Source organism: Chelon labrosus, assembly GCF_963514085.1.
Source record: "Chelon labrosus genome assembly, chromosome: 5".
Lineage (NCBI taxonomy): Eukaryota > Metazoa > Chordata > Actinopteri > Mugiliformes > Mugilidae > Chelon > Chelon labrosus.
In genome coordinates, this window is record NC_140341.1 from 24,615,858 (window position 1) to 24,632,102 (window position 16,245).

General features: G+C 42.4%; 1 protein-coding gene across 2 annotated transcripts in view; it reads right to left on the minus strand.

Annotated features, from left to right (window-relative positions):
* The window catches only part of ptpn4a (protein tyrosine phosphatase non-receptor type 4a), a 68,052-nt gene that overhangs the window by 34,005 nt on the left and 17,802 nt on the right, over positions 1-16,245 (minus strand). For both annotated transcript variants that reach the window (XM_084544897.1, XM_084544896.1), the window contains exon 2: positions 7,398-7,552. In XM_084544897.1, coding sequence (XP_084401023.1) covers positions 7,398-7,535 — 138 coding nt within the window. In that variant the 5' untranslated portion in view covers positions 7,536-7,552. The remainder of the gene's footprint in view (positions 1-7,397; positions 7,553-16,245) is intronic.

Genomic DNA, 16,245 nt, shown 5'->3' on the forward strand with positions numbered 1-16,245 from the left:
CAGACACGTTGTTGTTTTATCACTGACTGTAAACCAGCGAATGAAACTCAAAATAATGATGATCGAAACTAACGGGTTAAAAGAAGAAGGAACTCCCCATTATCACAGAGTCAAAAGATGACTATTCAAATGAACTTAAGGCCGGTAAAGAGTGAGGGATTATTTATTAAACACGTCATTAATATCATATTGTTTCCTGAGAGTGTGGGAAGGGTGAGAGGATAAACTGTGGGACCACAAGTGGAGCAGAAATTCACACCTGATCCGGAAGAGAGAGTGAGAGTGTGTGACTCCATCAGCGCTCCCATGGGAGGAAAGACACACACGCACGCACGCACACACACATATACACACAGTTAGTGCTCTAGTCCATCTCTCCCCTTTGCCCTGCTGACACACTTTTACAGCAGAGCGTGTGAGCCTGTGCAGAGAACGAACGGAATGATGGTTGACAGTTGACATGTTGACATGGTTGCCCTCTAGGATAACTGGGAAAGTGTGTGCGTTTGTGTCGTCTACTGCTGTCAAAGCCTTGTTAAGTGTGAGTCAACTCTGATAGCTGCTGTGCTCCTTCTCTCCATCACTCCTCTCTTCACTCCTTGTATGAGTGACGAAAAACGAATCCAGACTAGAATTACCGCCTCGTAGTGGGACAGCTCACACAGTCAGTCAAGTTACAGTTTGCATCTACAACGTGTCCATACTGTGACGGCATTTACGCTCATTACTGAAAATATCTAATCAGCCAATCAGATGGCAGCAACTCAGTGCATTTACGAGTGTAGACATGGTCGAGACGATCTGCTAAAGTCAAGGCGAGCTGATAGAAAGGCAGCAGTAATTCAAATAACCACTTTTTATAACTCACGTGTGTAGAAGAGCATCTTTAAACACACAACACATTGAACCTTGAAGAAGATGGGTTACAGCAGCAGAAGACCACAATGAAGAACAGGAACGCTGAGGATACAGTTGACAAGGGCTCGCCAAGATTGAACAATAGAAGTTTGGAAAAATGTTGCCTGGTCTGATGAGTTTTGATTTCTCCTGCAACATTCGGATGGCAGGGTCAAACTTTGTTGTAAACAACATTAAAGCATGGATTCATCCCGTCTTGTATCAACTGTTCAGGCTGGTGGTGGTGGTATAATGGTGTAGGGGATATTATTTTAGCACACTTTAGACCCCTTAGTACCAACTGAGTATGGTTTAAATGCCACAGCGTACCTGAGTACTGTTGCTGACCATGTCCATCTCTTTATGACCTCAGTGTATCCATCTTCTGGTGGCTACTTCCAGCAGGATATCGCACCATGTCACAGAAATAATCTCAATAATAAATAATCTCATATAATAATCTTTTTTGAACAGGACGATGAGTTCACTGCACTCAAATGTCCACAGTCGCCAGATCTCAATCCAATAGAGCACCTTTGGGATGTGTTGGAACGGGGGATTCACATCATGGATGTACAGTCGACAAATCTGCAGCTACTGTGTGATGCCGTCATGTCAATACGGACCGAAGTCTCTAAGAAATGTTTCCAACAACTTGTTGAATATATGCTATGACGAATTAAGGCAACTCTGAAATCCCTAACCCGGTTTTTTAACCTGGTACTAGCAAAACATAACTAATGAACTAGCCAGTGAGTGTAGTTTAAGCTGAAGTGAATATAACCTTCGACCGTTTGAATGGAAATCTTCATCATATTAGACATTTGTGTGAAATGTTGTCATAATCAGTGAGTAAATTATTGATTCATTGCCAAGAATGTGAAGTCATAGTGACACCGACCTTTGACCCTGAAATACTAGCCGATTCTATCAAATCTGTTCTCTATCCTTGTGTCCAAGTGGACGTTGGTGCCAGATGAAAAGAAAGTGCCTCCAGGCTTTTCCCACACATCGTCTTCACAAGAATAGGATTGTTTGAGATGAACTGTAAGCGGATGACGGCAGGCAGCAGCAGATGAGGGACGGAGACAAAGAGCTGGAGTAAAGTCGGAGAGTTTTTAGCAGCCAGGCAATAGTTTGCATTAAAGATCTGTTTGTGTTGTTATATACTCCTAATCGGTCCAATGTAACTATGTACACCAGAACTGATACACTGTATTCAGTCTATGATCTGTAATCTGATCACACAACATGTATTCTGTTGACAGGATCAAATTACAGAATCTGATAAAATTGACATCAACAATAATGAAAAGAACGTCATTTTGTTGAGGCAACAGCCAAACCCAGGCCTCTCCCATCATGCCCTGAGGCCGTGCAGTTGGTGGAGAACGACTGCAGCAACTGGCTCCAAAAACTGAAGCTGCCTGGATCTCAGGAGGTTATCACTGCCTATGTTAACACAACATAAGATCAAAGCGATCAATTCAGACCTGGCTCATCTCGGACGAGTCAGCCGGGACAGACGTGAGCAAACTATGAACTTGATCTATGAATATAATCAGCTTATCCAAGTGAAGGTTTTTGTCAAATTTCAAGAAATTCATTCGTTTCATGTTCACAAGAACGGGAAGGCGGGACAACACTAAAACATAACGCTTCCTCTGCAGCTGTGGCTAGAGGTGGAGAAAAAAGGGACCTTCTGAAAAAAGCTTGAGACTGTCATGAGATCCCTGTCACCCGACTGTAATATGATGGGAATATAGATTTTTCAGATGATGTCAAACCAACTGAGTGGACAAATTTATTTCAAAAAAACCTGCTGCTTTACGGGCAAGTGGGTCGCCAAGGCTTCTGAAAAGTCTTTTGACTGCCGATCAACTGATTTCAGCAGAACCACAAATTTGAGGAAGTGGCAAAATATGCAAGAATGTAATGTGATGTTTTCACATGTAAGACTATTAATAGGCATGTCTTTGTCTTTGAGAAACTTTGTATGTCTGTCCACTGCTTCCCCTTTGTCTGAAGCAGCCTTTCATCTGGATGTAGGAGCCCTCTGTGCACTTTTTTTACACTGTGCTCCCAGGAAACCCATTGCCAGTCTGTGTGTGTGTTGGTGCTAGCCTCTCCTAGCATTCTAAAAGCAGGCCAAATGTGCCATTGCTGCCACTGCGAGAGCAAACAGCCGTACATTGTTAAAACTGAGCCAGGAACACACACACACAGTGGGAAGCATGTGCACACAGACACACACTTTCACAAATTCCTTCTCTGTACTTTTACACAGCAGCTACGGCAACAACAAACCCATATTGTGGATAGCTCGTGCGGTAGCGCTCCATGAGAGAAAGAGTCACAAAGAGCAAAGAGAAAGAGTAACACAACACTAAGAGAGAGACTAGCAACGAAGAAAGGAAAAAAAAAACGTAAGGAGACAGAGAGTCATAGAGACGCTGGGAGGGAAAGAGAGAGCGAGCATGGAGAAGAGAAAAAGAGTGATTGACGACGCGACTGGGTGAGACAAGCGCTCTTTGTGCAATCCACTACCACCACGGACTGAAATAGTGTCTGTGTGCGTGAGAGTGAGGACAGAGGAAGGAGACGTGGTGATAGAGAGCAATCGGGGCACAAGAGACTGGCTGAGACAGAAAAGGAGTGAGAGAGAGATGCTGTGATAAGTTTTTCCCCTTGAGGGGTCGTCTTCAGTGTTAAAGGGGAAAAGACCGCCAAACATCAGATAAACTGCGCTGACCTCAAACCAAAAGCATCACTCAAGGGGAAATCCTAGTGTTTGATGGCAGGTTAACAAAAAACGCCATTATTTTATTTCCCTTCCTCCGCGTAAAACACACAGCTGAATGTGGTGATAAGTGTTTGTGTTGAAGAATGTGGGAAATTCAGGAATGCGTAAGGCAGCTTGTCCAGACAGGAAAAGCAGTACATGAAGGAGGAGTCCCAGCTACATCTGTCTCTCCTTCTCTGTACCTCTCTGTAAAACTAAAAAAAAAACTAAAAAAACACACACACACACACACACACACACACACACACACACACACACACACTGCAGTATGCTTCAGGTGTTGAAAACACTTCGAGGATGAGGACTCGCTGGTTGTTTGCCAACTTTAGTTAGAGACCAGAGCACAACCGGCAACGTTTGCTAAACCATGGCAAGCGCTGCCAAGCCACTAATGTTGAATAACACTAGCTAGCTGGACCATTTAGTAAATGTAAAAATGGAAAACGGAAGTAGTGAGTATTTTGGCTTTTACAGTACAGGAGCTTGTGAATCATCATCACTTGTATGCAGCTGTGACTTCATACTGAATACAGCTGAAACCAAGACCCGAGCAGATTACATTTTCTTTGAAACAAACAAAAAAAGCGCATCAAGTATGCAAACCATTTGCTATTCTCTCAACAAGGGGTTCAAACCCTAAACTGAAGGATGGATCCATGCCAACTATATGATCTAATCTCAAAGTGAAATCTAATTTCAACCACAAGCACGAGCAAAGTCGAGCTAAACTTTGTCGGACGCTCATAATGTCAGAGAAAATCTGAAAACATCAAGGCTCATTTGAACCCGTTTAAATACAGAGAGTACAGTCGCAGCAGGTTGCATATAGATGCTTTTTGTGCTTGCCACTTTGTCGAGCATAGTGCGGGTTCAGCAAAAGCCTTTTATTGTTACAAAGAAGCCCGTTCTGCTTGCTGGTGTGTGTGTGTGTGTGTGTGTGTGTGTGTGAGTAAATACATTTACTACACAGAATTACTCCGATGGCACTCGTGTGAAAAGGGATCGTCAAACCGCACGAAATAATGAAATAGCAGCATGTTAGACATTTTCCTTTTTTCTGCATTTGCTATTTACTAGGTCTGGGTACTTCGATACTTCCCATACTGACGAATATGTGTGCGTAGTATTGTATAGTAAGCCAGTCAGTTACTGAAACTTGGCAGCAAATATATTATTAGCTTGGTGATCTTGTTTATTTTATTTACATTATAAAAAGTGCACACTTATTTTTGTGTTTATCATTCTCAAAGTGAGGTATAAGCTACATTACACTGCTTTCCACATTGAAAACAAAATGTCACTTCATTCAGAAGTCTCATTCAGGAGTAAACTACAGCTGTTTTGCAGAGTTATTTATCCTTTTGCTCTTTCTTTTCTTACTTGCTCTTTATTAAGAGCTACTCTATTACCAAATAGCTCTTGCAGGGCACTGGATGTCTCTGTGGTGTGTAGTGATTACTATGGTTACCTCTGCATTTAACCTGAATAAATTGTGGTTTTGACCTTGCTTTTACTTGGTGAAGAGGTGGGTCAGTAGTGGGCAGGCGCCATTTTTAAATTTCTTGTCATCCATCAGGCTTTTATGCTACAACAGACTCTGCTTTATATTGGTATTATTTCAGCCAAAGACTTCCCATTTACAAGATCATCAATACCACACACACACACACACACACCACAAGGGCCACGGTTCCCATGACAATAAGCGACTGCTTCTGGATTTTCACTCTCCACTAGAATCACAGCCAGTCGGCCAGAGAGAGGATCAATAGAAGTATTGTTGCTCTCTGGATGGCCTGTCTTTCCAGGAAGTTACTGCTGCTGCAGGGGTCTGATCAATGACACTGACAGAGAGACTGACAGAGGCCGAGTCATTCATTCAGCACGACGCAGGGAGAGGGGAGTGGAGCAGAAAGCAGAGAGAGTGAGGGGTGATCGGCTAGAAACGTTATGTAGAAGCCATTGTGTGAGACAGAAATCCACCCAGTTTTTACACTGTAAAGGCAGCATATCATTCAAACTGAGGGTCATTCACTAAAAATCAGTGCATCTGAACGAGTCCTCCAATAAACCCTCCTTCATGACTGCTCTAATGTTCAGTGTATGTTAAAACAGTGTCCGAAATCTGTCAGTCAAACTGTGTGATTATGTTGGAGGATGCAGTTTGTGTTGCTGCTAAAATGGATTAAATTAAACACTAAAGTGTTTCTGCACACCAAGCACACTGACTAACATGGGGCTTTCCAAATAATAGAAATATGTGCTGGAACAATACAGTACAAAAGTAAATTAAAATGAAAACACTGTTGACTCAACAGCTCTCTCAGTTATTTAAAATAAATGCTGAATACCATAATCTTCATGAAGATAAAATTTAATGCAGGACTCTTGCATTAGAATGCATTCATTTTCACTAGTGTGCCTATTGTATGTCTTTTACTGTGAACCACAGAGAGAGCACAGCAATAATGAGGGGCAGGAAGTGAAAGATCGACCAGTTGCAAACTAGCGTGCAAGAAAACATAGAAAACGTGTGTCTCATCATCTGTCTCTCTAATTTTAGTCAAAGTATTAATGGCTTTATTATCACGCAAACAGGAGAGATGCAGTTGTAATGTGAACATTGACATTTGTGCATTTCTATGGGTATATAGAAAAGTAATCACTCACGCAGACCTGAACACCCACAGGATGGGAAACATCGGAAAACAGTGTTATTAGCAAAATTGTATTTTCTGACTCACAAAGGGAATTTCCCGCCTCATTCTGTCATAACTCTGATCAAACACGTGGCGACAGAGAGAGACAAAAGGCCACGGAGAAAGAAAGCGAGAGACGCAAGATTGTAACATCACTCACAAGTCAACCTGTCACCCGGTTTGAAGCACACGCCGCGCACACAGACATTCTTTTCTCTCCCCTCAGGGCGTGCCTACAAGTCACTGAACTCTTGTAAGGCAAGATAAACGCGAAAGATCGACTGATCAACCACTGCAATCGAAGCCTGAGGCTAGAAAGGTAGGGAAAAGGAATTTTAACCTTTGAGTATAATCAGAATATACCACAAACGAAAGAAAATAGTACAGCGTGGGCTGTATTTTAAATGTCTGACTGCATGTAGGGACGTACAGGGGCTTTTCCCCCACCAACTCTTAAATTAACCAGAGGTGGGGTTGAGGGGAAATTTACACTATTGGGATGAAGTGGAGGGATGATTGTGAGAGGAAGGAAGAGCTGCAATTTGGATTGTTTTCCATCAGCTGTGTTGAACTAAATCCAAGGGAAAGAAAAACGTGGGCCAATAAGAATGAAGAGTTATTTTACTACAACAGTGTCAGGGTTACATTCTGAGCCTTATGGATAAAGACTCAATCATTTGCTTAATGAATATCCCAATAACTTTCTGTTTCAATTAAGGCAAAATCTACTTCAAAAATGCATTTGATTGCTTTCCATCAGTCAGGCTGCAGTAAATGGGTTTAGTTGGATTGGGTTTAAAAAAGAAACAGAGAAACATTGTCCCACAGAGCTATTTTTATAGTAACACAATGCAGTGTCAGCAGTCCATCCTGAGCCATTCTTAAACAGTAACATTACAACAGGCAATTAATTTGACTCTGCAATTTTCCTTTGTCCAATTCAGCTCTATTCATCCGAGTTAACAGCAAGACACCTCGAATGGAAGGGCAGTACTTACGCTGACTTTGAATGCCTGGACAGTGTTGTCCAGCAGCAGTACGTTGCACACAACCTGTGTGTGCTGCCTGTCTCGCTCCAGCTCCGTCGCCCGCACATTGTAGGATCTGCCAGCAGGCAAGCGGAAGCGCGCGCTCATCACGCTCCTACCAGGGTCTGCAACGAGCAAAGGCACAGCAGAGAGAAGAAAAACGATGAGCGAGAGAATCGAGAGGTGACAAACAACAGGGCATCGTTACGTCATGGTATGAAGTGTGAAATCCAGTCAACATGTCGTAGTGCTTGTAACGTACATATACCATATACCAGAAACTGTGTTACTCATAAGGCAAAAACCCCTTTGATAAAGGCTCTATAAAAAAAAAAAGCACAATAAGTCAATATGTAGTATGACATGTTGATTCCCAGCTGTCTTAGTAAAGACAGTCATGCAACAACACAAGCCTGTACAGGCTCAGTGAAGAAGCAGAGAGTGTACTTCATGAGAAAAGAATGTCAATGAGTAGGCAAGCAGCAGATTCTCTACCAAAGGGAGGAGGGGGGGAGAAAGTACACGGCAGCCAAACACTAAAACACTCACAAGCTACTATGAAATAATGAAATAAAATGCGCCTTTCAAGCGCCATTATTAAAAAATGCCGTTACACTTCAAGTCTCTAATAGCGGGGAATATTGCACACAAGGCAAGAAAAGGGGAGTAAAGATCAAGATATCTAGTCCTTTCAGCCGCCTGGTCTGATGTGGAGAACCATTTCATGTGTCAGTGCATCCTAATGACCACTTCTATCTTTACATAAAAAAAATTATCAATACTCTAAATCTTATCGTTCCATCATCAACATGCCTGGGGAGCGGCTCAGTCGGTCGGTAGACGGTGGCTGAGGAGGACCCGTCTGCTCATCAGAGGGAATAAATAACAATAATTCAATCAGAAGCTGATCCATTTAGAACACATTCAGAGGCAGATCTGAGTGATTCGCTTGTCTCTCTAAATCGCAAACTGGTTACATGTGGCTTGAATCTGAAATTACAGAAGAAAAGGAGGCCTCTCATACTTTGCAGCAGATCTTCACGCTACATTGATTCTTTAAAAAAAAATATATATATATATATGCGTATTAATATTCAAAAAGGTGCAGGTTCATGTGGATTATTCACCTCTTATTTTATGGCTGTAAGAGTAGTTTGACATTTAGAGAAATGTTGCATGGCAGCTCTACAGATATGGCAGTAGTATGGGACGTTAGAGACTTCTAAGAAATGCGTCTGAACATAACACCGCGCTGTTTGTTTGTTTGCGCAGATGATATCTCATATGTTACATACTGAGCTGTGGAATTGGTTGCAGGCAGATTTGTGTTTCCTTCGGGCTAACAGTTTCGCCATATACAGTCTATATTAATGCAAACCGGTTGATAGCATCATATTTAGAATACAAACATTCAAGTGGTGTCAAGTTTCTCTTCTCCTATCGAGAATGCAAATAAGCATATTTCCCCAAAAAGTGTTGACTGTTGCTTTACAGTAATCTGCGTCCAGTTAACCTGAAAAACTCTGCTGCATGTTTTTCATTGCCTTGTAATTGCTGTCATATCTCATTATATGGTTTTACAACTCAACTGTAAAGTATCCAGCTAAAATGTTTATGTTTTTGGATAGTGTTACATATTTGCCAACATATTTGTCTGACTCATCATAAAAGCAGTCTGTCAGTAATTCAGAAATGCGAACCGGGTGGCCGTGCGGACCCACAGAGAGTTTTGCATCTTGGCTCTTTCTGCTGCAGTGGTGTTTTCAGGTTTTCTTGTTTTGTTGCTTATCATATGCCTTCGCAGTGGGCTCTGAGCCCTTCCTGTCAGCCTCCTGTTTTTTTTTTTTTTATTCTCTGCTGATCTACCACGACAGGAGCCATAATAACCCCATGAGGGTCACTGCCCCGTCATCAGGAGCTGCTGTACTTGAACAGATGAAACTGTCTGAACGTATGTGTGCATGCACATAGCATACATGGAGGGCTCTCCGCGTGTCTGAGCCGCTTGTCACTACGCGTGAGCACAAAGCCCTGTGACCACCGGCAGATGGTATGCACTGTGAAGACGTGCACAAGCATACACACACAGATCTATACTTGAGGCCACCAGTAATAGCCAGACGGTCCAACCTTATCACCTCTAGACATTCAAGCCACACACAAACACTTGAGATCGTATCTTCGAGGGCAGAGAGGCAACAAGCCGACAAGTCGCCTTCCTGTGGCGGTTCATCTGTAAGCGTCCGGTCCTAGTTTTTCTGGGTGCCTCATGCATTGTTGCCACTATTCTGACGCCCCTGTCACCAGCGTTTACGTCATGTTGAATAAGTGACAAAATGAGTCAGAAAGATGTGAGGTGTGATAAAGTTCACACCACCAGCGCACAATAAGAAAAACAGAAGTGAAGAAAATAAGTTTGAAGTGCACAGAGAAGGTTCTCCTCTTTTACATCTTTATCTAATCTGAACATTCACATACACATATGACTGCATCAACTTCACAACTGCATGGTCTTCAAGAATTAAAAAAAACTTTAGACCAATTGATCAGCTTGAGTCTGCAAAGGCCACCTCTGTACGATGGCCTGTATAGTAGCTTTCCCGGTTTCATGAAAGGCACAGAAGTCTTTGTGTTTTGTTCAAGTGCAACTTGAGAGGACGTCACAGTCGGCCTTCCTTGCCACTAGTTCTTTGATGTCGGCCTGGTGTGTCCGTACCTTCACATGCAATTTCTTTGCTTGTGATTTCACACAAGCATGCAGAAACTGCAGGACCTGCACACACTGAGGAAGCGTTTTTCATGCGCATCTCTGGTCACACTACGCTACTCATCAAGCGCTTGACGGATAAGCCTGGCTAAATGCCTGCAAACCTCAAAGGCACATATAAATAGGAATAAGGAGGAGCTTGGCTACAGAAATATTCCAATTGTATAAAGACAAGTGTAAAGACAACAAGTTGTGGTCTTACTCGGACTATGTGCAGAATTATTTCTTGGCTGGGCCTGGGCACAGTAATGTCACTCCAGAAAGTCAAGCTCCGCTAAGCTAATAGTCTCATGGTCCTATCTTGACATTTAACAGAAGAGAGGGTGACAGCAAGCTTGTCATCTACCTGGAACTATGGATAAGAAAGCAAATTAGCGTATTTCCCAAAACAAATTTGATGTAGCGTGAATGCAGTTATTACTTCTGGCGAACTCAATGCATTCTGTTCGATTCTTCAATGCAGTTACTAGAGAAAGGTATGCCTATTATCTTAACTGTTTTAGCCTCTTGAAATTCCCGTAAATTTTCACATAAAATGTCTAAAAACAAAAAATAAAATCACACCCAAGTAAATTTAAGGCTGTTCTTGAACCATTTGGAATACAGGCATGGTTTTGGCCCACTTTGAAAGATAACACTTCGACTTTTTAATGCACACCCTAGCGCCGTAGCCTTACGTGCAACTCCCCAGAAATGTAACGACCCGCCACAGCGACGCAGACGCTGATGTGTTCAATTAAAATGGAACACATCAAAGAAAGCATTTGTATGACTCGTCTTTGGCGAAATTTTGGTGATATTTCGGCGAAAGCTTCAGTCACCATTGTTGGATGTGAAGCGGGAAGTAGAAACAAAAATGAACCCGACTGGCAAAAAAGACACAGCGCCGGCTAGCGTTTGGATGGCGTCTTTACAGAGCGAGTCAGGCGGATGAGTATAAATAGCTCGCACCGGCATAGGCTACATGCGTAGGTTACGCCGTCTATGTCCCACAGAAGCATAAACTGCACTTAACTCTAACCCTAACCACGCAGACAGGCTGTCGGAACGGCAGCGGGTTAAGGAACTCGCTAGCTGATAGCTTAACCAATTTATCTATATGTGACCAGGATAACATCAGTGATGTCTCCAGTTACTGAGAGAAAAAAAATGATGTAAGAACACTTTTAACAACTAAGAATAATTAATACTCTTTCTGTGGCTCTTGAGAAGTCTGACAAAGTAATCCCTGGTGATGTCACTGGGGGATATCTCAGTTGCTGCTTGGAGATTAAAAATGTTTCAAAGGCAAGGGTATAATAGCAGTGCCACTAAACCACCCCCACTAATGTCAGAATAAATTTTTACGCAGTTATGAAATACAGCATTAGCCTACACAGAAAAAGAGCAGAGGCACGTTACATCACACAGTGAAAGTATAATGCCTGTATAGTCATTGTTTAAGACATTTCAGAACTAAACTGATCATAGAATGAGATCAATGCGTATTTATTTGATTGAGATCAGCGGCCGACAAAGATCACCACCACCAGTGACAGTATTCTAGGGAGAAGCATTGTCTCGATCCAAACATGAGCGCATGTAATGTGCACAATGTAGAGCTGTTCATGCTGTGGGTCTTCCTGGTGAGAACAGTGTAGTCTGACTGCCAACTGAACGGACATACGCGTACACAATCAAGCACGCACGCCTAAGTGCGGGCACAAAGCCACAAAGGCACGCAAATTGAAGAAGACACACCAAGCATGCGCACCGACGCCAGCCACAGCACTGTCAGCTTGGGAAACGGAGCGAACGGACCTGGGAGATGAGCAGGAACGGATGCAGCGGTGAAGCCATGCAGAAGGAAAGGAAGGATGGAGCGATGTGCCGCTATCACTGGCTCACACTGAGGGGGAGCTGTGGGATACATAGACGATGAGCTCTGACACACAGACTGTCTCCACAGGCTGTGTCGCCTTGCCTGCTCTTTTCCTGTCCTCACATCCTGCTGAAGACAACTTAAAGAGCACAGAAGTGCTCATCCCATTGTTCTCTTATTAACACCTGCATTAGTGACTTTAAATTTGAGCAACTTTTAAAAAGATCTCCTGTGTATAAATATCTTTTGTAATAGTATGCATAAAAATATTTCTACTGTGTTGTTTTAAAGATTTTCTGTCTGTGATTGTTAGCTTGGTTAAACAGCCCAGGGCTACAGACAAGGCTAAAGCATATTAATTAATTACAATTTATTATATTCCAGTTGAGTGAGCACTTTTTCACATTAGTTTTGTTCTGATGAATTTTCACTATTTCAGTGCAGTGTGTTTTCTCTTCTAGAGACTGATTCCATTGTATTCTTGTGTTCTTCTGTGCGGACATCTATTGTTTTCATTCTGGTATTTTCCGTTCTGTCTCATTCTACTGTATTCTCCACGGTCCTGTTCTATTGTACCATTTTCCTTTCTGCTCACTTCTATTGACAATGTTCTATAATTTTCTGCTCCGCTGTGTCCTTTTCAGCGTTGCTCTGCTGAGCTGGACAGGACGGCCACGCTCCCCTGAGAGAAGCCTCCGGAACTCCGGAAGCACGCTACCATTATTGCTTCCTGCAGTCAGCAGAGCTTATAAACAGGCAGGAGTGCGTCTCTCTCTCTCTCTCTGTGTGTGTGTGTGTGTGTGTGTGTGTGTGTGTGTGTGTGTGTGTGTGTGTTCATATGAGGGCCCTTGACCCCTAAAGCTTCCGTCACTGGTGGGTTCTCTCATCTTCCCTCGGGTTCTCTTAGCTTATTGCAAATACAGACGGTCCTGCAGCCTTCCTGTCTGTACACAGGAACACATATAAACACATGTGTACACCTACATCAACACAATGACATGCACAGAGACACACTGGTTATGTAACAGCAAAATCAGACCGTAAGCATCTAAGCTGCATCAGGGTGCACAACAATAACACTTACCTGAACGTTGCTTACTGACTAACGACAACAGGCACAGACTTTCCCAGTTCAAATACGGGCTGACTACTGAACTCTATTCGCCCCATGAATATCTATTTATACCCCCAATTTCTTCAAAGAAACTACACTATGTAGTTTTTTTTCGTCCCTTTGTGTTGCTTAGGAACAATTGAAATAAGAGGCTAGCAGTTAGGAATCCCAAAGGAATAACCGCTCCACTGTGTTTCATAAAGCATAAACTAGGCCACAGACAAACAGGTGGTCAATTACAGATGTGTGCCACTGTGTGTGTGTGTCTGTGTGCAGACACGGCTTGTGATTGTAGCGTTCATAATAAATGCTTGGAAAAAGCACTCATAGATCATTTAAAAAAGGAACATAGAAATGGAGCATGCATGGAGTGGTGGCCTTCATGTGAATGGAACAGAGATATGTTTGATATTAAGCTATCTGGGCCAAGGGCTGCTCAAGAAGATATAGACTTCCTGTTCTTGTTCTTGGTCTTTGTTTTAGTTTCACCCCATCCTCTTTCTAACTATCCATCTTTACACCCCCTTCTAACTTTCTAACGTTTGGCAATGCTTTCTTGTTTTTATTTATTTATTTATTTTTTTTTACTCCACCCATCGTCCTCCACCCCCTCCCCTAACAGACCATCTCCATGCTCCCTTTGATTGCACCTTTTTCATGTACGGCAACAACAACAGCAGACAGAGCGCAGCTTCACGTCTGGATCCGTCAGTGTGCATGCGCGGAACTGACAGATTCAGACAAAACATTTAGAATGTGTCTTTGTGGGGGTAGGTGGGGAGTCTGCAGCTCAAGGAATGCAGGCAGTGGACGACCTATGACCTTGTTTAGGGTTCGCCATATGTGGCCCCGGCTGATGGTAAAGTCATACAGCGTACAGAGGAAGAGAAGAGAAGAGAAGAGAAGAGAAGAGAAGAGAAGAGAAACAACTGCAATAACTTCCATTTTCACCCAGGCGACCTCAGGCTTGCACCTCTGTAGAAAATAAATATGGTTGATGTGAAATGAATGATATCTGTGATTCACTACAGCAGTATGCACGAGAGTTCGGATCAGTTACGACACAAGATGTGCATCCCCTAGACTTGCTGTTGTGCACATGCAGTTTTACAACATTGAAGGGTCCAGAAATTTGGTGAAACAGATCAAATTCCTTTAAACTTAAAGTCATCATTACTCAGCATCACAAAGTTGCACATGTCTGCAGACCTCTGCTTGAACTTCACCAAGCCCTTATGGAATAAGCCTCTCCTAATGCATGAATGAAAATCCTGAGTCAGCCAGCCCGACTGCACTGATTCGTAAAAAACTACACAGCCCGTTCCAGTTCTCGGTTTCCTGCAGCACTTCATTTGTTATTTCAACGCAGGTGAGAAACACGCGCTACCAAATAGAATGAGTAAAAAGGTAATACTACCCTGAGCTTCACTATTGGGCACTGTAAGAGAAGACTTACGTCTTAGAGGAAGACAGCTTAAAAATAACATCCAGTTGCATGTTTATGCTAAGGCAAACAAATTCACTTATGTCATGTCATGCAAAAACTCAGTGTGTCCCGTCTGTTCACTTTTATTTCAAAATGCAAAATGTTTTTCTGTTTACATAAGCAAATACTTCTGCCTACAGATATTTTGCAGAAAGCCATACCTCTCACTTTTCTAAGATCAAAGTCCTCTTATAACAGCTTGTTGAGTGCACTTTTCATTTCTGCGTCTTTGCTCCGATTCGTCAACTCATATAAATAAACTCAGAAGAGCAATAATGAATACCTACAAAACCACTTTTTGGTCATTGCTGGACCAGATACTGTACAAAATCTAATTTTGGTATTACACATACTTCAAATGAGACAAACAGCCAATCTTGGTACAAAACTCATGCATCACTTGGTATGAACCACTTTCATTAGCAGTGCCGTTTCTGTCATTGATTTTTTAAGTAGTACTCCAAACATTAATTGTTGTTTAAAACAACAGAACAGAAAACTTACACAAAACTAACACAAAATACACACATATTCTCCAACTTAATGGCATGTACAATAAAGGGTCAGTAAAATAAAGGGTAACAGTGCACGATCGGCCACAACATTAAAACCACCGACAGGAGAAGTAAATAACATTGACCATCTTGTGACAATTCAATGTTCTGCTGGGAAACTTTTGGACCTGGCATTCATGTGGATGTTACTAAGACATGTAGCACCCACCTAGACCAGACCAGGCACACCCACCCCATAGCAATGACACTCCTTGATGGCAGCAGCCATCCCCAGCAGGATGCAGCCTGACACAGGCACACACACAAAAACAGGAACAACTCAAAAAACATGAAAAACAGCACGAGGTGTTGACCTGGCCTCCAAATTCACTAGATCCCAAACTGATCAAGTATCTGTGGGATGATCCACAAAGGGCCCTCCCTTATGTGTTTGACAAGGCAAAATGTCTGCAGAGTAAAGGTTTATGAAACCAGGGAGTTAAAAGGACAACTGCCTTAGTGGAAGAGTGAAGCTCTCATCTCTGACCAGTTCATCACATTTACTATTATTTATTTTTTTTGTAAACCTCACATATTCAAAACAGAGAGACGCTACTTGAGCTTCTTTGATTGCAGATTTCCTTGAAACACAGTTTTTTTCTCTCCTTCCTTGATTTTTCTTCGCCGGTATGGCCTGCGAGTCCATTATGCAAATTATAGTCATCAGTGCCAAGGAGCAGCCATTTACTTATGCACACAAACACACACAGAGCCATTCAGAAAATCTAACACCTGTCACAGAGATTCCTGCTGAATCGAAGATGCAGATAATGGCGTCTCGCAGTAGCTGTATCAGTACTGCACTCATCTCCTTTAGATGTCACACATTCTCTCATGTGTCTTTATAACACTGTCACGCAGTTCACAACCTCTTCTAATCCCCACACTCTCTGCACTTAGTAGACATATTATGTTTATATTTCTGCGATTCTCCATCTACAAACTAACATTTAACGAACTAATATAACATTAAAGGCTTAAAGGCTCACAAAATATTCTCACACACACATTTCCACTCGTAAGTCGCACATCTCAG